We start from the raw sequence: 23,560 nt of genomic DNA on the forward strand, positions 1-23,560 counted from the left end.
ATAATAAGTCTCACAGTAAAACACAAATATTTTTTGAATGTAGGCCTAATGTCACAAAAGAGTTTTGCTTCTATGTTTTAGTTACACCATTGGACATGACTGGATCGAAGTAGGAAACGTGTTTTTGTATGTATTAGCATTCAGCCACTACCTTCGTCATAGTCACAATAGCGGTGGCTGAGTGCTGACACAAACAAACATGCGCAGAGGTTTCCCCCTTTGTTCTTATACTGTCCAATGGTGTAAAAAAAATGGAAGGAGATGTCTTCTGTGAGGCCACATTACAGAGATACTTGTGTTCTCATGAACCATAGACCTTGCCGTTGGTGGAGAGGCTTGTGTGCCTCAGCGATACAGATAGCTGTACCGTAGGGGCAACCACAACGGAGGGGTATCTGTTGAGAGGCAGACAAACATGTGGTTCCTGAAGAGGGGCAGCAGCCTTTTCAGTAGTTGCAGGGGCAACAGTCTGGATGATTGACTGATCTGGCCTTGTAAGACTAACCAAAACGGCCTTGCTGTGCTGGTACTGCGAACGGCTGAAAGCAAGGGGAAACTACGGCCATAATTTTTCCCGAGGGCATGCAGCTTTACTGTATGAATAAATGATGATGTCGTCCTCTTGGGTAAAATATTCCGGAGGTAAAATAGTCCCCCATTCGGATCTCCGGGCGGGGACTACTCAGGAGGACGTCGTTATCAGGAGAAAGAAAACTGGTGTTCTACAGATCGGAGAGTGGAATGTCAGATCCCTTAATCGGGCAGGTAGGTTAGAAAATTTAAAAAGCGAAATGGATAGGTTAAAGTTAGATATAGTGGGAATTAATGAAGTTCGGTGGCAGGAGGAACAAGACTTTTGGTCAGGTGAATACAGGGTTATAAATACAAAATCAAATACGGGTAATGCAGGAGTAGGTTTAATAATGAATAAATCAATAGGAGTGCGGGTAAGCTACTACAAACAGCACAGCGAACGCATTGTTGTGGCCAAGATAGACACAAAGCCCACGCCTACTACAGTAGTACAAGTCTATATGCCAACTAGCTCTGCAGATGACGAAGAAATTGAAGAAATGTATGATGAAATAAAAGAAATTATTCAGATAGTGAAGGGAGACGAAAATTTAATAGTCATGGGTGATTGGAATTCGGTAGTAGGAAAAGGGAGAGAAGGAAACGTAGTAGGTGAATATGGACTGGGGGTAAGAAATGAAAGAGGAAGCCGCCTGGTAGAATTTTGCGCAGAGCATAACTTAATCATAGCTAACACTTGGTTCAAGAATCATCAAAGAAGGTTGTATACATGGAAGAACCCTGGAGATGTTAAAAGGTATCAGATAGATTATATAATGGTAAGACAGAGATTTAGGAACCAGGTTTTTAATTGTAAGACATTTCCAGGGGCAGATGTGGACTCTGACCACAATCTATTGGTTATGAACTGTAGATTAAAACTGAAGAAACTGCAAAAAGGTGGGAATTTAAGGAGATGGAACCTGGATAAACTGACTAAACCAGAGGTTGTACAGAGTTTCAGGGAAAACATATGGGAACAGTTGACAAGAATGGGGGAAAGAAATACAGTAGAAGAAGAATGAGTAGTTTTGAGGGATGAAATAGTGAAGGCAGCAGAGGATCAAGTAGGTAAAAAGATGAGGGCTAATAGAAATCCTTGGGTGACAGAAGAAATATTGAATTTAACTGACGAAAGGTGAAAATATAAAAATGCAGTAAATGAAGCAGGCAAAAAGGAATACAAACGTCTCAAAAATGTGATCGACAGGAAGTGCAAAATGGCTAAGCAGGCATGGCTAGAGGACAAATGTAAGGATATAGAGGCTTATCTCACTAGAGGTAAGATAGATACTGCCTACAGGAAAATTAAAGAGACCTTTGGAGAAAAGAGAACGACTTGTATGAATATCAAGAGCTCAGATGGTAACCCAGTTCTAAGCAAAAAAGGGAAAGCAGAAAGGTGGAAAGAGTATATAGAGGGTCTATACAAGGGCGATGTACTTGAGGACAATATTATGGAAATGGAAGAGGATGTAGATGAAGATGAAATGGGAAATATGATACTGTGTGAAGAGTTTGACAGAGCACTGAAAGACCTGGGTCGAAACAAGGCCCTGGGAGTAGACAACATTCCATTAGAACTACTGACGGCCTTGGGAGAGCCAGTCCTGACAAAACTCTACCATCTGGTGAGCAAAATGTATGAGACAGGCGAAATACCCTCAGACTTCAAGAAGAACATAATAATTCCAATCCCAAAGAAAGCAGGTGTTGACAGATGTGAAAATCACCAAACTATCAGTTTAATAAGTCACGGCTGCAAAATACTAACGCGAATTCTTTACAGACGAGTGGAAAAATTGGTAGAAGCCGACCTTGGGGAAGATCAGTTTGGATTTCATAGAAATGTTGGAACACGTGAGGCAATACTGACCCTACGACTTATTTTAGAAGCTAGATTAAGAAAAGGCAAACCTACGTTTCTAGCATTTGTAGACTTAGAGAAAGCTTTTGACAATGTTGACTGGAATACTCTCTTTCAAATTCTGAAGGTGGCAGGACTAAAATACAGGGACCGAAAGGCTATTTACAATTTGTACAGAAACCAGATGGCAGTTGTAAGAGTCGAGGGGCATGAAAGGGAAGTAGTGGTTGGGAAGGGAGTGAGGCAGGGTTGTAGCCTATCCCTGATGTTATTCAATCTGTATATTGAGCAAGCAATAAAGGAAACAAAAGAAAAATTTGGAGTAGGTATTAAAATCCATGGAGAAGAAATTAAAACTTTGAGGTTCGCCGATGACATTGTAATTCTGTCAGAGACAGCAAAGGACTTGGAAGAGCAGTTGAACGGAATGGACATTGTCTTGAAAGGAGGATATAAGATGAACATCAACAAAAGCAAAACGAGAGTAATGGAATGTAGTCTAATTAAGTCGGGTGATGCTGAGGGAATTAGATTAGGAAATGAGACACTTAAAGCAGTAAAGGAGTTTTGCTATTTGGGGATCAAAATAACAGATGATGGTCGAAGTAGAGAGGATATAAAATGCAGACTGGCAATGGCAAGGAAAGCGTTTCTGAAGAAGAGAAATTTGTTAAATTCGAGTATAGATTTAAGTGTCAGGAAGTCGTTTCTGAAAGTATATGTATGGAGTGTAGCCATGTATGGAAGTGAAACATGGACGATAAATAGTTTGGACAAGAAGAGAATAGAAGCTTTCGAAATGTGGTGCTACAGAAGAATGCTGAAGATTAGATGGGTAGATCACATAACGAATGAGGAGGTACTGAATAGGATTGGGGAGAAGAGGAGTTTGTGGCACAACTTGACTAGAAGAAGGGATCGGTTGGTAGGACATGTTCTGAGGCATCAAGGGATCACAAATTTAGTATTGGAGGGCAGCGTGGAGGGTAAAAATTGTAGAGGGAGACCAAGAGATGAATACACTAAGCAGATTCAGAAGGATGTAGGTTGCAGTAGGTACTGGGAGATGAAGAAGCTTGCACAGGATAGAGTAGCGTGGAGAGCTGCATCAAACTAGTCTCAGGACTGAAGACCACAACAACAACAACATGTGGGACTTATTACCGATAATCATTATAAAATTATGGTAAACACAACTTGCAACACAATACTGGTTATAACACTAAAGTTGACAGAAAACAGGAACAAGAAGCATGAAACCTACAGCTTGCTGCTGACAAGGTCACTTGGTTTAGGGATATCCCGTGTGAGAGAGGGGGCAGAAATTCTCGTCATGTTATGGACCATCTTGAGGATGAATGTTTACATCAGCCATCAGGTCATACTACCTTAAGACTGCATGCCTAGTACAGATTAGCATACTTCATGTGGAAGTAACAACAATTCGTATAAGACCATTACAGAGACAGCCATGTTCAAAACCAACGTTTATTTATATAAATGACTGTGAAACTAAATTAAAGCTGTTGTAATACAACGCAGTGAGCAGAAGGAAGTTTGCTACTGGAGTCACTGTCATCAAATTGTGATTATCATAAGGCAGTGACTCAGCATACTTTCCCACCCTTCCAAACATTATGAACTTATAATGCAGATGGTCATGTCCGAACACTCCAACAATGAAAATACTGATTGCTGCAATAACACTAAGTTATGTAAACAATAATTTTGCACATAATCTGCATTTTCTGCTTTATTCCAAGGCTGACTTTGAGTAGGAATACAATGCTCATTTTGCAGAAATCTACATGAAAATCAGTCTTAAACATTGTGATAACATCAACGAAAACCTAAAACCTGGGAAATGTTGTAAAACAGAATCATTAATGATGGGAAAGCGTATTGAGACAACAGGACTTCTGTTGAGATTGACAAAAATGAACATAGACAGTGGGAAAACGTAAAATGTGGGAACATAAAAATGGGGTTTCACTGTACATGTTTTGTGGGAAATTTCCAAGGACAGATAAATACACTGAGCGAAATGAAGATTATTTGTAAAAAGTAAAATAAATGTGGCTGTGTATTTAATTTGTTAGTAATCTTTATATAACAATGACACACACATGAAAACTGCAGATGCACAGAATCTGTCACAAGGTGCTTAAAAAGATAAGTCTGTTGACAACCTGAAGACTGGTTTGAACACAATGCTTTACTAGGCATGGTCCTGTAGGGGGCAATACACCCCCTCCTCTCCCCAACATTTAAACTAGCTTACCCAGCCAGTTTTTCACACACACACACACACACACACACACACACACACACACACAAAAAATAGTAAAAGAAGTGAAAGAAATTCCACAGTATGACTGAGGACTGAGCCACTACTTTTTGGTTTCTAATCAGACACCTATCCACTGAGCTACCAAGCCACACATAAAGTACTTATGATATTAATACTGAATTGTGCTATGACCATATTCTTCACCATATTATAGCAATACCATTTACATAGTTTGAGAGAAGTCTCTGTGTTTCTAGAGTGCAACAATGAGTAAAATTAACACTGCAGAAAAATTATATCATAGTTAGGACTGTTTATATTTTATACGTTATCGAAGGTCTTTCACAGTTTGTTCTGAAATTAAACCTTTGACTGTTACAACAAACATGCTTGCTGCATTCCATGCTGAGGGCAGCTTTGTTTTTGCTAATACTGTTACCTGTGCTGAGAGATGGCATTTGAGCTGCTCTTGTGATTGGTTTTGTTGCACAGACCGGCTCGCCTGAGCTGCATATTTTTGGAGCACTGGGGATGATGACTGTATGCCACTCTGGGTTTTGCCCCCCCCCCCCCCCCCTCCGATACAAAATAAATATAGTTACTCTGACACCTAAAGATTGTCATTTTAAAGCTCCTCTAGAAATGAATTACTGCACAGACAAGCACAAAGGTATGTCAATATTGCATTGTGCCTAAGAATTAAATCTTTCTTGTAGTTTCTAGTACAATTTTAGTAGTCTGTGATGAAAGCTCTGTGTCACTTTGGATTCATCTGAGTGTTCTTTCTTAGTTACTCTCCCATAACACCTGCTGTCCTCCATAAGGCCTTTGTCAAAAGTAGATCACACACACACACACACACACACACACACACTCTCTCTCTCTCTCTCTCTCTCTCTCTCTCTCTCTCTCTCCATCAAGCAAACACAACTCACACTCAGCGAGCTTTCAGTTGCCTGAGACTGCAGTCATGCATGTGAGTTGCATTTGCATGACTGTGTGTGTGTGTGTGTGTGTGTGTGTGTGTGTTCCTTTTCATAATATTGTTATGTTCCATCCTGGATTTTTCACTGTTAGAACTACAGTAAAAACTTTTTCATTTCATGTCTGTTGATCCCATGTTAGGAGACATCTTTGGTTATTTCATGCACAATTTGTTTCACACACGATAGCAAACGGATTACTTTGTCACTGGAAGAGGACTCTTTACCTGTCTTTGGTGATACCCCACACAATTCTCTAGGCAATCTCCAAAGCCATATAATCATGGTTTCTAAATACTTTTCACTTGTGTCCAAATAATAGTTGCATACTGAGAACTGGCAATTATATACAATCTTGTTACATTGACACAATGAAAGCTGTGGTTTTAATTCTTATTTGTCACATATAAAATCAATGTTAAAGCACCTGGAAACTATGACTGTTTTGCTTGTGAAAGCGGTAATTCATCTGGATAGACGTGTCAAAGTAAGAATGTTTTAAATGCTACAGTAGCTTCCACACCATCTGTATACATTTTCCATCCTTCTTTTGGATCCAGGCTTTGAACCAATAGACACTGCTGCTGGAATAGGAGCACCTCTTTCACACACTCTAACGTGACAAGAAGGGCACCCAGCACCTAATCCATTAACAAGGCCAAGACCTGTTTAAACAAGCCATCCCCATGACTATACAGAATAAAGGCACAAGAAAAAGAAGACGAAGATAGTATTATTCTATTTCTGGAGTGAGAATGGGTCATACTGCACTTGTGGAGCAATTTTTCTACCCTTTAAAAAAACAACCATTTGCACATAACACATAATTCACTAACCTTATATAGTCACTTCCTGCATGTAGTGCACACCTGGCCTACGAAGGGTGCTGGGTTGGGGAGAGCTGGGGGGAGTGGGGGGGGGGGGGGATTCCCACAATTCTTCACTCAACAGCAAAGTTCAAGAAATCAACATTCATGGTAATCATAACATTGTTTGATCCTCTGGTTTAAGCCTTCCATTCGGCTCCAAACCACATGATCAGCTCTGGAAACATATCACAAAATGCTAACTGTGGTTTCATGGCATGTGTAAGACTAATTGTCCTCACCAAAGCAGACAGCTGCCTGCAGCACTCGAAAATGGCCTGTGATGCCAACAAGCAAGTGTCATTCATGCTGATATGAACAATGATTTGCAGCTGTGTATGCTCAACTGCTGCTGGTAAAGCCTCCTCCATATCTTGGATGCAATCCACCCACCCTCCCACCTGACAAGGAAACAGAGTTGACACTGCCCTTCCTTTCTAACCTCTCTGCTTTTTCCCTAAGGCGCTCCACCACCCACCTAACTCTAGAGCTTCCACTTACAAGCAATCCCACCCTCTACACTTGTTCAGGCCTTTCAGGAAGGTTGTCTACAGTCCAAATCAGCAAGGCATTCCATACTGCTTCAGATGTACTTTCAGCAGCGGGCAATAACTCAAACTTGTTTTTAAGGTATAAGGGGACAGCTGCTCAGCCAGTACTAACTGTCACCAATAACACAGAGATTCGCAACCCTGCCACTGTTCACCCTTCACCATCAGGTGAACACTGACTGAGAACAAGGATGCTAAAAGTCTCTGTGATATCAGGAATCCCATGTGATGCTGTAGGCACCCAGATGCCATAACATTTGTCACAGGTTACCCAACACCACTGCAGCCCAGGACAGCACAATGAGGACCATCCACTGTGGACAATACAGCTTTCTACTGTTTATGGACGGTGGTCAATTCTCCCCAGCATCCATACACAACAGGTGCATTCTCTATCCATCAATGTTTGTCTATACCAAAGAACATATCACTAACCCAAGGAGTAATCTTGCTATGCTACTTCTGGCTTTCACATTCTCACAGCACTCCAACGTTAGCTCACACAATGCAAATGTACTAAAATTTGTAGAAAAACTTAAAATAAATTAGAATATGAGTAAATTAATATACACTAGTCAACACAGTAATATACACACATGCTATTCACTTCCTTTCCGAGGCATGTGAGAACAAAATTTAAACCAAATTCTGCTTATAAACAGAAACTGGTGCTGCTCCTAACACATCTGCTCGATTCTGCAGCTGTGGCCCTGTTAAAAAGCAAGTACAGAAAGTACAGAGAATTAATTTACCTTTAAAGGATGAGATAACTTCTGCTTGTGCTCCAATCTTATTTAGCAGGTCCTTCATACATTCAGAAGCTAAAATGTACACTTCATCTTTTGAATTGTCCAAATGAATTGCACTGTATGTCATCTCTGGACTATAACATACTGCACTTGTCATTGGCAGAGTCCAAGGAGTTGTGGTCCATATTAACAAATACACTTGTGATACATGTTGGGGTGTAATTTCTTTCAGTTGTGGTGGTAGGTCCTTTACCAGGAAGCGTACCGTAACAGCCTGACTGCAGTGAGTTGGGTTATACTCCAGTTCAGCTTCTGCCAGTGCTGTCCTGAAAATTTTTCGGTGTTAACTAAATAAAAATGAAGTTTTCTCTGATCAGTATTATCTAAAGACAAAATATTTAGTTGGAAGACTTCTGCAGTTTGGTAGTAACATGGGACTTTAAGGCAGGAGAGTTCAACATTGATACCTGGCTCAAAGAAGAATTATTCTCATCATGTAAGGGTCACATACACAACTGTGCAGTTACACACAAACCAAAGTCAAACCCCTATGAAGCCACCTCATCAGAGTAAACACTTTAACTTTTAGTTTAAAATCAGTGCCAAGGTTGGAGAGGTACCTATGTCCAAATAATCTACAGTTCTATTAATATAATTTAATATTTCAATAACTCAGCTAAAAAATGGCACAGTGTCACCATTCTAAAGTGGAAGGATAAACGTCTATGCCAGCACTGCTCTGGCATTCATGCCAGCCAGAACTTTTGCTTTAACAGATTCAACACATATCTGTAAATGGAGTTATATCTCTGAGGGTAATTATTCAATGTGAGTGAACAGTGTGTTTTTACGTGGAGAAGTGTATTAATTCCAACTCATCCTGGGCTCCAAATGTATACCTCAGAAACATTAAAATGACATGAGGCTACAAATTTAAAGAAACAAGGAAAGTTTCCCAATTTATTTTTACATTATTGTGATGTATGTAACCAAAGCATCTAAATCACAAAAAATGGGTTATGAAGCACAGTACATAGAACTTTAAAATACATAATATGAAGAACACTGGACCTAGACTACAAACATAGGCAACATCTGAGAAGGCTGGTTTGAGTATGGGTGTCGATTTCATTGCTGATAAGATGGAGGGTGTGATAGAGGTGGGCTCAGTCCTATGCACCCTACTCAGCATACTCTGTTAATTGAACAGGCTAAAAAGGGGACTTCTACCAGGAGCAATAAGTATTTTTAAAAATTAAAAAATTATATACTATAAATGACTGATGCATTCACAATAATAACTATAATTTTGCCTAACACTGCTGTACTTTTTTACTGTGCAATGTCTCATTATGCATCCAACTATGCAGATAGCAACAAAATGAAGTTTCATGTCTATTAAAACACATACATCCCTGTCTGGTTATTTAAAATTTTGGATCTGTCAACTGAGTGACATGGCCCACCCTTTGAGTCTTCTCAGAAACACACACTGGATCATCATTACAGTCTTACTGTACATTACTCTAGAAAATTCTGAGTGGAATACAATAATGCAAAAAGTAAAGGTAACTACTCACCATATAGTTGAGGAATAAAGCGGTCAACTGCAACTATCCCAGTTCAACCCCAGTGCCACAGCAACTGTTTGTGTGTTAGTCTGTTAGCTCCAAGAAATAGCCGTGATTTTCCATTCTCCCTTCAGGCAAATGTGCCGGTATGGTTCCTCTGAAAGGGCACAGCTGATTTCCTACCCCATCCTTCCCTAATCCAATTAACCCAATTGTGCTCTGTCTGTAATGCCCTTGTTGTTGATGGGATGTTAAGCACTAATCTCCTTCTCCTCCTCCTCCCCCCTCAAGAAATAACATTGTCCACAATATTAGGGATGATTTCAGTCTTGTTTACATGTCTGTCAACTGCTCAATGCTTCAACCGTATGAAGAATAGTTACATTAATTGATTCAGTTATTTTTGGTTGTAAAGAAGATATTTATAACATCTAAGAGCACTTTTGAATCCATTTGCTGGAGTTAAAACTTCCTTGGGAAATCGAAACGAGTTTAAACTTCCTTGGGAAATCAAAACTTGCATCAATAACAACCAATCCTGTCCAACACAGAAGATTTTCAATGGGTTATTTCCTTCTGTACTGGGGATCCATACTGTGGTGAGTTAGCATACAAATTGAAACGCCCTTTTCACTGAACTTAGGCCAAAGTACAGCTTAACAAACAGTAACCTCTCTCTGACAGAGGTCATCTAATAGGTGCAGTATGTCGGACAGACAAGAGTGCAGAAAGAAATCATTCATTGCTTTGTTCACAGAACCATGCCAGCATTTGATTAATGCCATTTACAGAAACCATAAAACACACAAATCGTGCATGACTGGATGGGTATTTGAACCTTCATCTTCTCAGTTACGAGTTCCATTTCTTATCACCCCATTTGGCACTCGTTTAGAGGGTTACTTCATAGCTGAATAGGAAGCTTGTTTTACAACCATGAAGTCAAAACGTCAAGGCAAGAGACCAGAAAGAGAAGTGTCCTAACTGAAGAATCTGTCCCCAGCATTCAGCTAAGAGAATTCAGATCTAAATAACAGTAGTCCAATAACATTTGCATCCCGGTTTTATTTATACATATCGTCAACTGCACACAGCAGCACCCTCTCGACTTGAGACGTACATTATTTACTGCTCAGTGGTTTGTATATAACTGGTATTGCCAGAGGAAATCATCTGGTAAAAGGTCATATCATTCATTCAAAGTTATTCACAAATTCTATAAATTAAAACTAAATAAAAAGTTGGGGCAGAAAATAAAATATTGGTCATAGCACTGAGTTAATATTTCAGGTCACAAAATTTAAAAGTGATCATAAGTACAGAGCAAAGAAAGTTTTTACAATCTTACAAGACTGTGGAGCAGAATATGTTTGAAGAGATGAAGAAATCTTACAATTAGCTTTAATATAAAAAGCAGTAGAGGAAATAAAGATGGCACAAAAAATCAATGAGAAGTTTTTACATTCACAAATTAGGAATACAAAAAATAGGTGAAAACAGGTATCACTAATGATAGATCTGCAGTGAGTAAAATTCTAATTTTTGTTTTCCATATACTACAATAATAAAAATCATATCACTATTATTATTAAAAATAATTTAGGAGTAAACTAGACCACTGCCCGAATACCAGAACATTGTGTCATCAACAGGCACACTCCTGTATTAAATTATGTACATTTTTCCAGAACTTTCCTACTATAATAATAACAATAATAATAATGATAATAATAATAAAACTGTTTTCAACCTATAGGTTGGATGAGCACCTCAGTGCTTCACTGGCCATGGTCCTATTGGAGGTGATATGCTGTTGCCTTCCTCCATTCTCTGAACTGATTTACCGGCCAGTTACAATGGAGCCTATAGTTTAGTATGAACATTGAGCCATGATATATCCTGCCATTTTTTCACACACACACAAAGTATTATCAGTTGTAAAAGAAAGCAATCTGTGATAGAAAAAATAATCATAATACTAACTGGAGACTGGATTTGTAGCCATAACTTAAGCACCACACAACTACTTTATTAAGAAGCAGTAACAAATAAAAGCTACAGCTACACAAAACCGAGGAACATAAAAAAAAATTCATTTCACTTTCATGGCTAATGCTGAATCGGTCTTAATATGTAACTGACACCATTTATCCCATATATTAGCTTAAATGTCACACATATAATAAAAATAAGAAGTTACTTACCTTGATGATGGAGACCAGAAAACTGGTTTATATGCTCTATAGATCAAACCCTGAAAACAAATATTGCCATATGAAGCAAATGCAATAACATTTAAGAACATGGTCTTTTAACAGAATATTTTTCAAACGTATTGAAAGTAAGTACCTGACCCTGTATGGAAGTTAAAGAATAAAACTGTGTGTATCTGCTCCTGCTCTCTCTCTCTCTCTCTCTCTCTCTCTCTCTCTCTCTCTCTCTCTCTCTTTCCTCCAACTTTTAGCTGTTCTTAGCCCCTACGTACAGAGCCTGTATCACTGATAAATTGAAAGCCCACCAACTTTTAGAAACAATCAATTTTAATCACATGTAATTTCAGTTTACATACAGTCACGTCATTACTGGTATGTATTCTTCACACAGTTCAGGGCAATAGCTTTGAATTTAACTACCTTTTCTGCAGATTGTGACCTAAGTCTACCTTTGCCTATGCCCTAATGGCCACAGCAAAATTTTGCTTACTTCATTTTAATTTGCACTATTCACACACAATGGCCTAGATCACAACCACAGCAACGTTTTGAGACTTTTATACAAAATTGTAAAAAAAGACATACTGGCAAAAGATGTGTGAACATTTCTTGTGCAAATCATATTGTTCTAATACTTGTATTTTTTCAAGGGCGCGTGTTAGCATTTACATAACAAAACCAGGGATAAACATCACATGTCAAATTGCACTACAATAAAACTGTCATTGTTAAGTGTCTCAATGGTGAAAAATGGCTATAATATCTCCATAAACCAAAAAAATTCTAAGTTAATTTTGTAATTGGATATATAAAAAATCTACTCAACAAATAGCAGCAGTATTGTACATAACAAAGGTGTGAGGGGGTTGGTGAAAAATAGATGGGAAAGATAATGAAAGGCTAGAAAACTGAAATGGAGTGAAGCAAAAAGTAGTTACAGTGAAGAAGCGCTGGAATGGAAGAAATTAATGTAAATTAAGGGCGGGTGGGTGGCGAGAACCAAGGACATGTTGTAGAGTTAGTTCCCACCTGTGGAGTTCTGAGAAACTGGTGTCTCAGGGAAAAATCCAGATGGCACATGTGGTGAAACAAGTGCGGAGGTCATGAATGTCATTTTGTAGAACATGCTCTGCAACAGGATATTGCAAGTTGCTAGTATACACCCTCTCCCTATGCCCATTCATCCTAATTGATAAATTGGTTGTAGTCATGCCAATGTAGAAGGTCGAACAGTGTTTATATAACAACTGCTATATGACATGTCGTTTTTTAGGTGGCTCTACCTTTGATAGCTCCCCCCCCCATGAACCATGGACCTTGCCGTTGGTGGGGAGGCTTGCGTGCCTCAGCGATACAGATAGCCGTACCGTAGGTACAACCACAACGGAGGGGTATCTGTTGAGAGGCCAGACAAACGTGTGGTTCCTGAAGAGGGGCAGCAGCCTTTTCAGTAGTTGCAAGGGCAACAGTCTGGATGATTGACTGATCTGGCCGTGTAACAATAACCAAAACGACCTTGCTGTGCTGGTACTGCGAACGGCTGAAAGCAAGGGGAAACTACGGCCGTAATTTTTCCCGAGGGCATGCAGCTTTACTGTATGATTAAATGATGATGGCGTCCTCTTGGGTAAAATATTCCGGAGGTAAAATAGTCCCCCATTCGGATCTCCGGGCGGGGACTACTCAAGAGGATGTCGTTATCAGGAGAAAGAAAACTGGCGTTCTACGGATCGGAGCGTGGAATGTCAGATCCCTTAATCGGGCAGGTAGGTTAGAAAATTTAAAAAGGGAAATGGATAGATTAAAGTTAGATGTAGTGGGAATTAGTGAAGTTCGGTGGCAGGAGGAACAAGACTTCTGGTCAGGTGACTACAGGGTTATCAACACAAAGTCAAATAGGGGTAATGCAGGAGAAGGCTTAATAATGAATAGGAAAATAGGAATGCGGGTAAGCTACTACAAACAGCATAGTGAACGCATTGTTGTGGCCAAGATAGATACGAAGCCCACACCTACTACAGTAGTACAAGTCTATATGCCAACTAGCTCTGCAGATGACGAAGAAATTGAAGAAATGTATGATGAAATAAAAGAAATTATTCAGATAGTGAAGGGAGACGAAAATTTAATAGTCATGGGTGACTGGAATTCGAGTGTAGGAAAAGGGAGAGAAGGAAACGTAGTATGTGAATATGGATTGGGGCTAAGAAATGAAAGAGGAAGCCGCCTGGTAGAATTTTGCACAGAGCACAACTTAATCATAGCTAACACTTGGTTTAAGAATCATGATAGAAGGTTGTATACATGGAAGAACCCTGGAGATACTAAAAGGTATCAGATAGATTATATAATGGTAAGACAGAGATTTAGGAACCAGGTTTTAAATTGTAAGACATTTCCAGGGGCAGATGTGGACTCTGACCACAATCTATTGGTTATGACCTGTAGATTAAAACTGAAGAAACTGCAAAAAGGTGGGAATTTAAGGAGATGGGACCTGGATAAACTGAAAGAACCAGAGGTTGTACAGAGTTTCAGGGAGAGCATAAGGGAACAATTGACAGGAATGGGGGAAAGAAATACAGTAGAAGAGGAATGGGTAGCTTTGAGGGATGAAGTAGTGAAGGCAGCAGAGGATCAAATAGGTAAAAAGACGAGGGCTAGTAGAAATCCTTGGGTAACAGAAGAAAATATAAAAATGCAGTAAATGAAGCAGGCAAAAAGGAATACAAACATCTCAAAAATGAGATCGACAGGAAGTGCAAAATGGCTAAGCAGGGATGGCTAGAGGGCAAATGTAAGGATGTAGATGCTTTTCTCACTAGAGGTAAGATAGATACTGCCTACAGGAAAATTAAAGAGACCTTTGGAGATAAGAGAACCACTTGTATGAACATCAAGAGCTCAGATGGAAACCCAGTTCTAAGCAAAGAAGGGAAAGCAGAAAGGTGGAAGGAGTATATAGAGGGTCTATACAAGGGCGATGTACTTGAGGGCAATATTAAGGAAATGGAAGAGGATGTAGATGAAGATGAAATGGGAGATACGATACTGCGTAAAGAGTTTGACAGAGCACTGAAAGACCTGAGTCGAAACAAGGCCCCCGGAGTAGACAACATTCCATTGGAACTACTGACGGCCTTGGGAGAGCCAGTCCTGACAAAACTCTACCATCTAGTGAGCAAGATGTATGAAACAGGTGAAATACCCTCAGACTTCAAGAAGAATATAATAATTCCAATCCCAAAGAAAGCAGGTGTTGACAGATGTGAAAATTACCGGACAATCAGTTTAATAAGCCACAGCTGCAAAATACCAACGCGAATTCTTTACAGATGAATGGAAAAACTAGTAGAAGCTGGCCTCGGGGAAGATCAGTTTGGATTCCGTAGAAATAGTGGAACACGTGAGGCAATACTGACCTTACAACTTATCTTAGAAGAAAGATTAAGGAAAGGCAAACCTACGTTTCTAGCATTTGTAGACTTGAGAAAGCTTTTGACAATGTTGACTGGAATACTCTCTTTCAAATTCTAAAGGTGGCAGGGGTAAAATACAGGGAGCGAAAGGCTATTTACAATTTGTACAGAAACCAGATGGCAGTTATAAGAGTCGAGGGACATGAAAGGGAAGCAGTGGTTGGGAAGGGAGTAAGACAGGGTTGTAGCCTCTCCCCGATGTTATTCAATCTGTATATTGAGCAAGCAGTAAAGGAAACAAAAGAAAAATTTGGAGTAGGTATTAAAATCCATGGAGAAGAAATAAAAACTTTGAGGTTCGCCGATGACATTGTAATTCTGTCAGAGACAGCAAAGGACTTGGAAGAGTAGTTGAATGGAATGGATGGTGTCTTGAAGGGAGGATATAAGATGAACATCAACAAAAGCAAAACGGGGATAATGGAATGTAGTCGAATTAAGTCGGGTGATGTTGAGGGTATTAGATTAGGAAATGAGACACTTAAAGTAGTAAAGGAGTTTTGTTATTTGGGTAGCAAAATAACTGATGATGGTCGAAGTAGAGAGGATATAAAATGTAGACTGGCAATGGCAAGGAAAGCGTTTCTGAAGAAGAGAAATTTGTTAACATCGAGTATAGATTTAAGTGTCAGGAAGTCATTTCTGAAAGTATTTGTATGGAGTGTAGCCATGTATGGAAGTGAAACATGGACGGTAAATAGTTTGGACAAGAAGAGAATAGAAGCTTTCGAAATGTGGTGCTACAGAAGAATGCTGAAGATTAGATGGGTAGATCACATAACTAATGAGGAAGTATTGAATAGGATTGGGGAGAAGAGAAGTTTGTGGCAAAACTTGACCAGAAGAAGGGATCGGTTGGTAGGACATGTTCTGAGGCATCAAGGGATCACCAATTTAGTATTGGAGGGCATCGTGGAGGGTAAAAATCGTAGGGGGAGACCAAGAGATGAATACACTAAGCAGATTCAGAAGGATGTAGGTTGCAGTAGGTACTGGGAGATGAAGAAGCTTGCACAGGATAGAGTAGCATGGAGAGCTGCATCAAACCAGTCTCAGGACTGAAGACCACAACAACAACAACCTTTGATAGTATATATCTTGCCAGTTACAGGGCTGTTATAGGTTGTGGTAGGAGAGTGCATAGGGCAAGTGACAGTCACTGGGGTAGGAGCCATACAGTAGGGAGATGAGTGCAGAAGGAGCATAGGGCCTTACAAGAACAATGCGGAGATTGTATGGTTGGTAGAAAGCTATTCTAGATGTGACGGGTACAATTTCAGATAAAATGGATCTCATTTCAGGGCATGATTTTAGGAAATCATGGCCCTGTTGAAGTAGCTGATTAACATGTTCCAAGCCAGGACAATACTGATTCACCAATAGTGTGCTCTGAATATGTTTTTTGGATGGGTTAGCAGTACCAGGATTGGATGTCATGGCCCGGGATATCTGTTTTTTAACTAGGCTGGTGGGGTAATTACATGCAGTGAAAGCTGAGTTGAGAATGGTGGTGTATTGCTGTAAAGAGTCTGCATCCGAACAAACACATTTGCTTCGGAATGCCAAGGCTACATGGGAGGGAACGTCTGACATGGAAAGGATAGCAGCTGTCAAAATATAAGTACTGTTGTCTGTTGGTAGGTTTAATGTGGACAGAAGTGTGTAGCTGCCCTACAGTGAGGTCCATCAACATCAAGGAAAGTGGTATGGGATTTGGAATAGGACCATGTTGAATTATTGATTGGGAGAAGGTATTCAGAGACTCCAGGAATTTTAGCATGTCAGCCTCACCATGAGTCCATATGGTAAAGATGTCATCAATGTATCTGAATCAAACCTGGGGGTGAAGACTTACGGATCGCAAGAAAGCCCCCTCCAAGTTACCCATGAAAAGGTTGGCATAGGAACGAGCCATCCTGGTTCCCATGGCCATATCCCTGACATGTTTGTATGTATGCCCCTCAAAGGTGTAGTGGTTGTTGGTAAGTACAGGGTGTTACAAAAAGGTACGGCCAAACTTTCAGGAAACATTCCTCACACACAGAGAAAGAAAATATGTTATGTGGACATGTGTCCGGAAACGCTTACTTTCCATGTTAGAGCTCATTTTATTACTTCTCTTCAAATCACATTAATCATGGAATGGAAACACACAGCAACAGAGCGTACCAGCATGACTTCAAACACTTTGTTACAGGAAATGTTCAAAATGTCCTCAGTTAGCGAGGATACATGCATCCACCCTCCGTCGCATGGAATCCCTGATGCGCTGATGCAGCCCTGGAGAATGGCGTATTGTATCACAGCCGTCCACAATACGAGCATGAAGAGTCTCTACATTTGGTACCGGCGTTGTGTAGACAAGAGCTTTCAAATGCCCTCATAAACGAAAGTCAAGAGGGTTGAGGTCAAGAGAGCGTGGAGGCCATGGAATTGGTCCGCCTCTACCAATCCATCGGTCACCGAATCTGTTGTTGAGAAACGTACGAACACTTCGACTGAAATGTGCAGGAGCTCCATCATGCATGAACCACATGTTGTGTCGTACTTGTAAAGGCACATATTCTAGCAGCACAGGTAGAGTATCCCGTATGAAATCATGATAACGTGCTCCATTGAGTGTAAGTGGAAGAACATGGGACCCAATCAAGACAACACCCAATCAAGACAACGTTCACAGAAAAGCTGTGTTGATGACGTGATTGCACAATTGCGTGCAGATTCTCGTCAGCCCACACATGTTGATTGTGAAAATTTACAATTTGATCACGTTGGAATGAGGAAGTACAGTACATCCTGATGAAACTGAAATGAGCTCTAACATGGAAATTAAGCATTTCCGGACACATGTCCACATAACATCTTTTCTTTATTTGTGTGTGAGGAATGTTTCCTGAAAGTTTGGCCATACCTTTTTGTAACACCCTGTATAAAGTTGATTAAGGCGAGTAGGAAAGATGTCATAATTTTTGAATATGGCTGGTGCTGACTGAGGAAATGTTCAGCAGCAGACAGACCATACACATGGGGGATGTTGGTGTGGAGGGAGGTGGCATCAATGGTGACAAGCAAGGTGTGGGGTGGGAGTGGGACAGACACAGATTTCAGACGATTTAGGAAATAGTTGGTATCTTTGATGTAGGTGGGGAGTCTTTGTACTATGGGTAGCAGGTATTGGTCAACAAAGGCAGATATATGTTCGGTGAGTGCTTCGAAGCCGGCAACTGTAGGATGGCCAAGATGATTGGGTTTGTGGTCCTTAGGAAGAAGGTAAAGGTGGAGGTGTGTTGTTGGGTGGGGTGAGAAGTTCTATGGATTGAGGTGTTAGTCCATGTGAGGGTCCTGAGGTTTTAAGGAAGGACTGCAGGTCACTTTGAATCACAGGGATGGGATCTTGATGGCAGGCACTGTATTGTAGAGGTGTCAGACAGCTGGCATAGACCTTCACTAACATACATCTTTTGGTAAAGTACTATAGTGATAGATCCTCTGTCTGCTGAGAAGATAATGGTGGAGTCATCAGCTTTTAGGGAACATATAGCCTGGAGTTCTGCAGAGGACAGGTTAGGGTCATGTTGTAGGACCCTGAGGAAGGGTTGTGAAGCAATGCTGGATGTGAGGAATTCTTGGGAGGCTTGTAAGGGATGATTTTGAGGTAGTGGTGGTGGATCAAGTTGCCTGTCCCACTCCCACCACACACCTTGCTTGTCACCATTGATGCCACCTCCCTCCACACCAACATCCACCATGTACATGGTCTGTCTGCTGCTGAACATTTCCTCAGTCAGCACCAACCAGATTCAAAAATTATGACATCTTTCCTACTCGCCTTAATCAACTTTATACTTACCAACAACCACTACACCTTTGAGGGGCATACATACAAACAGATCAGGGGTATGGCCATGGGAACAAGGATGGCTCCTTCCTATGCCAACCATTTCATGGGTCACTTGGAAGGGGATTCCTGTGATCCGTTAGTCTTTAGCCCCAACTCTGGTTCAGATATGAACATGACATCTTTAGCATATGGACTCATGGTCAGGCTAACCTACTGCAATTCCTGGAATCTCTGAATACCTTCTCCCAATCAAAAATCTGACATTGTCCTATTCCAAATCCCATACCACTTTCCTTGATGTTGATGGACCTCACCGAAGGGCAGCTACACACTTTTGTCCACATTCAACCTACCAACAAAAAACAGTACTTACATTTTGACCGCTGGCATCCTTTCCATGTCAAATATTCCCTCCAATACAGTGATGGCACCCAAGGCAAATGTATTTGTTTGGACGCAGATTCTTTACAGCAATACACCACCGTTTTCACCTCAGCATTCACTGCACATAATTACCCCACCAGCCTAGTTAAAAAGCAGATATCCCAGGCCATCACATCCAATCCTGGTACTCCTGATCCCTCCAAAAAACAACTTCAGAGAACACCATTGGTGACTCAGTGTTATCCTGGTTTGGAACATGTTAATCAGCTACTTTAACAGGACCATGATTTCCTAAAATCATACACTGAAATGACATCCATTTTATCTGAAATTTTGCCCACCCCATCTAGAATAGCTTTCTGTTGCCCTCCCAATCTCCACAATATTCTTTTCTTAGTTTGTGCTCCTTCTGGACCATCTCCCTACTGTATGGCTCCTACCCCTGTGACTGTCACTGCTGCAAGACTTGCCCTATGCATTCTCCTACCACCACCTATAACAGCCCTGTAACTGGTAAAACATATACTATCAAACGGAGAGCCACGTACAAAACGAAACGTTGTTATGTAAACACTTTTCGGCCTTCTACATCAACATGACCACCACCAAATTATCAATTAGGATGAATGAGCACAGGCAGAGGGTGTATACTGGCAACTTGCAATATCCTGTAGTAGAGCATGTTCTTCAACATGACATTCGTGACCTGTTTCTCCACACGCGCCATCTTGATTCTTCCGCCAGACACCAGATTCTCAGAACTCCACAGGTGGGAACTAGCACTACAACATGTCTTTAGTTCTCGCCACATATCTGGTGTTGATTTATGTTAATTTCTTCTATCCCAGTGCTTCTTCACTGTAACTACTCTTTGCTTCCTTCCGTTTTAGTTTTCTATGTCTTTCATTGTTTTTCCCATCTATTTTTCACTGCCCCCCTTGCACATCTGTTATGTACAATGCACTTGTCTTTTCACTCTTATTAACTCACATCTGATGTTTAAGCAGTAATGTCAGTCTGCATATTATCCTGTCTTCCACCTTTAAGCTCTCAGGTTTTCAAATCTCGTCAGATGCAACACTCGGTCTTTCCCTCTCATCCTGCATGGTAAGTCTCCCCTGACCCACAGTTCTGGGTGACTTTCCGAAAAAATACCCCTTTTCCTAGACCTCTGCAGTCCTTTTCCTTCATCCTTTCTTCCTTCCCCTTCAACCCTTCTGCCTGAAGAAGGAGCCACTGGCTCTGAAGGCTTGCTAATTACAACCATCTTTTATGTGTGTGTTCTGCTGGCATTTGGTGAGTAGATATTTTATCTATCCAATAAAATAATTGTGCCAATAATTGATTGTTTTTGTTGTTAAGTTAACTGTGGGCATACCAAGTAGATACAATGAATGGCTAAATGCTGAACATGGTCAAGATCTGATACCTCACATAAGCCAAAAAAAAATAAACAACGAAGTTGTAAGAAATACACGACAGCAAGGAAAGCACCAAGCAAAAGAAATTTGTATAAAAAGAAACAGCTGCAATATCCAAAAATATAAACACTGAGAGGATATTCACGAAAAGCTACACCTGGAGCGTGGCTCTGTGTGGGTCTAAAATGTGAACAAATGGCAAAGACAAATGAATGACAAAAAGCCTTAGAAATGTTGTTTACAGGAGCCTGTTTGGGCAAAGTGGATCGATCAAGTTGGGAATGAAGAAGATGGCAAGAAAAAATATCTATTAAATAACACAATGAATCACAGAGATTGAATGGTTGGGCTCTGTTATAACATGAGCTGATGCTGAAAAGTGTATTTGAATGGGTGGTGGAAGGAAAGATATGTATTGGCAGGGCCTATATAAGACAGATTGTTCATGCTGGTAGGATACAGCAGCTATACTGAAATGATGAGATTAGCTGGAGAGCAAGAAATAAAAGTGAAGAAAGGAAATATAGTTTGAATCATTAAAAACACAAAAACAGAACAAATAATAAATAAAAATGTGTCAACCCCCTACCATAATATGATATCATTTGTTACTTCAGTTTATTAGTTCTACTGCAGTCTACCCCTCCCTCTACTTTCTTCCTTCTTTTCATCTTTCTCCTCCCCTGAACATAATCCCTTGTCAGGTACAAGCTCACAGTTTATCTCAGACACCCCTCTATGAGTAAACAGACTCAGCACATATGCATTTAGATCATACAAAAATGTGATATACATGGTGTTTACAATGCAACCAAACTTAGCAAAAATAGGATATGATAACTAAATAAGCTAGAGTGACAGCAAAAACAGTGACTTGCAAGTAGGCCTAAGTGGAGGAATCCACAATATAACATGCAAAACAATAGTTATACTCCAGTTAAAATAACTCTGACACTGAGATTTCAGTGAGTCGAGTGAGAGGACCAGCTAGCAAAGGTTGAGAGCAGCATGTGTACTCGACCCTATCCTCCATCTGCTTCTGTCCCCTTCCCTGGTCCCATTCCAGTCTCACATACACCTTTTATATCCCCCCCCCCCCCCAACTCACTTGCATAGTCCTGTACCTTCTTTCTCTGCATCTCACTGCCACTACACCTACCCCCCTGCTCCCTCTCAAGCACAACTCTCCCAATACTGCATCTAGCAGCCCACCAAACTGTCCCTGCCACATCCCTGCACACGGTTCGCACTAAGTACTACAGTATTGTCCCCTACCCCTAGCCTGCTATGCCACCCCCTTCCTTCCCTGCTGCTTCTGTGTCCCCAGTACCCACTTCAGCTGAGACTACTACTCACATCAGGGGGCCACTGCATCCAGAGATGTCAGAGTGACTGCGCGCGCAGGTACTTGTCACTCCATCCCAGATGAAACAACAGATGCACATTAGCTACAAAGATCTAGAGCCACAGGCAAGGCAAGGATGCAGCATCCAGTGCATTTCTTTTCTTCCTTCCTTCTTCTTCCCTCCTATCTTATTTTTCTTGCCTCTTTTCTTATGTTTTTTTTTTTTTTTTTTTTTTTTTTTTTTTTAAATAGAGCTCAACATTCATTAATCAATTCTTATAATTCTGTCAATATTTTTACACTTCCAGCATAATATCTAATTAAATATGGTAATTTCATCTTTCAAATTGCATGAAGCAAACAAGATGGTATTCCGGGCTTTCTGAACAACACTAGTCACAATTAACTCTGTCACTTTTGACAACATGTAAGTTACAGGTGGTGTTTCTCAACATGTGTCACTTTCCAGTGTTAAAAGTGCAGATGTTATACTACTTAATATTACTCTCTTTCAAATTCTGAAGGTGGCAGGGGTAAAATACAGGGATCAAAAGGCATTTACAATTTGTACAGAAACCAGATGGCAGTTATAAGAGTTGAGGGGTACGAAAGGGAAGCAGTGGTTGGGAAGGGAGTGATACAGGGTTGTAGCCTCTCCCCGATGTTATTCAATCTGTATATTGAGTAAGCAGTAAAGGAAACAAAAGAAAAATTTGGAGTAGGTATTAAAATCCATGGAGAAAAAATAAAAACTTTAAGGTTCACCGATGACATTGTAATTCTGTCAGAGACAGCAAAGGACTTGGAAGAGCAGTTGAACGGAATGGACAGTGTCTTGAAAGGAGGATATAAGATGAACATCAACAAAAGCAAAACGAGAGTAATGGAATGTAGTCTAATTAAGTCGGGTGATGCTGAGGGAATTAGATTAGGAAATGAGGGGCTTAAAGTAGTAAAGGAGTTTTGCTATTTGGGGAGCAAAATAACTGATGATGGTCGAAGTAGAGAAGATATAAAATGTAGACTGGCAATGGCAAGGAAAGCATTTCTGAAGAAGAAAAATTTATTAAAATCGAGTATTGATTTAAGTGTCAGGAAGTCGTTTCTGAAAGTATTTGTATGGAGTGTAGCCATGTATGGAAGTGAAACATGGACGATAAACAGTTTGGACAAGAAGAGAATAGAAGCTTTCGAAATGTGGTTCTACAGAAGAACGCTGAAGATTAGATGGGTAGATCACATAACTAATGAGGAGGTATTGAATAGAATTGGGGAGAAGAGGAGTTTGTGGCACAACTTGACTAGAAGAAGGGATCGGTTGGTAGGACATGTTCTGAGGCATCAAGGGATCAACAATTTAGTACTGGAGGGGAGCGTGGAGGGCAAAAATCATAGAGGGAGGCCAAGAGATGAATACACTAAGCAGA

The 23,560-nt window shown here is 40.4% G+C and overlaps 1 protein-coding gene across 1 annotated transcript in view; it reads right to left on the minus strand.

Annotated features, from left to right (window-relative positions):
- LOC126259852 (isoleucine--tRNA ligase, mitochondrial) overlaps window positions 1-23,560 on the minus strand; it is a 96,585-nt gene that overhangs the window by 30,914 nt on the left and 42,111 nt on the right. The window contains exons 5-6 of the mRNA XM_049956907.1: window positions 11,655-11,704; window positions 7,883-8,205 (exon numbers count right to left, since the gene is read on the minus strand). Coding sequence (XP_049812864.1) covers window positions 7,883-8,205; window positions 11,655-11,704 — 373 coding nt within the window. The remainder of the gene's footprint in view (window positions 1-7,882; window positions 8,206-11,654; window positions 11,705-23,560) is intronic.

This window comes from Schistocerca nitens, chromosome 5 (assembly GCF_023898315.1).
Source record: "Schistocerca nitens isolate TAMUIC-IGC-003100 chromosome 5, iqSchNite1.1, whole genome shotgun sequence".
Taxonomy (NCBI): Eukaryota; Metazoa; Arthropoda; class Insecta; order Orthoptera; family Acrididae; genus Schistocerca; species Schistocerca nitens.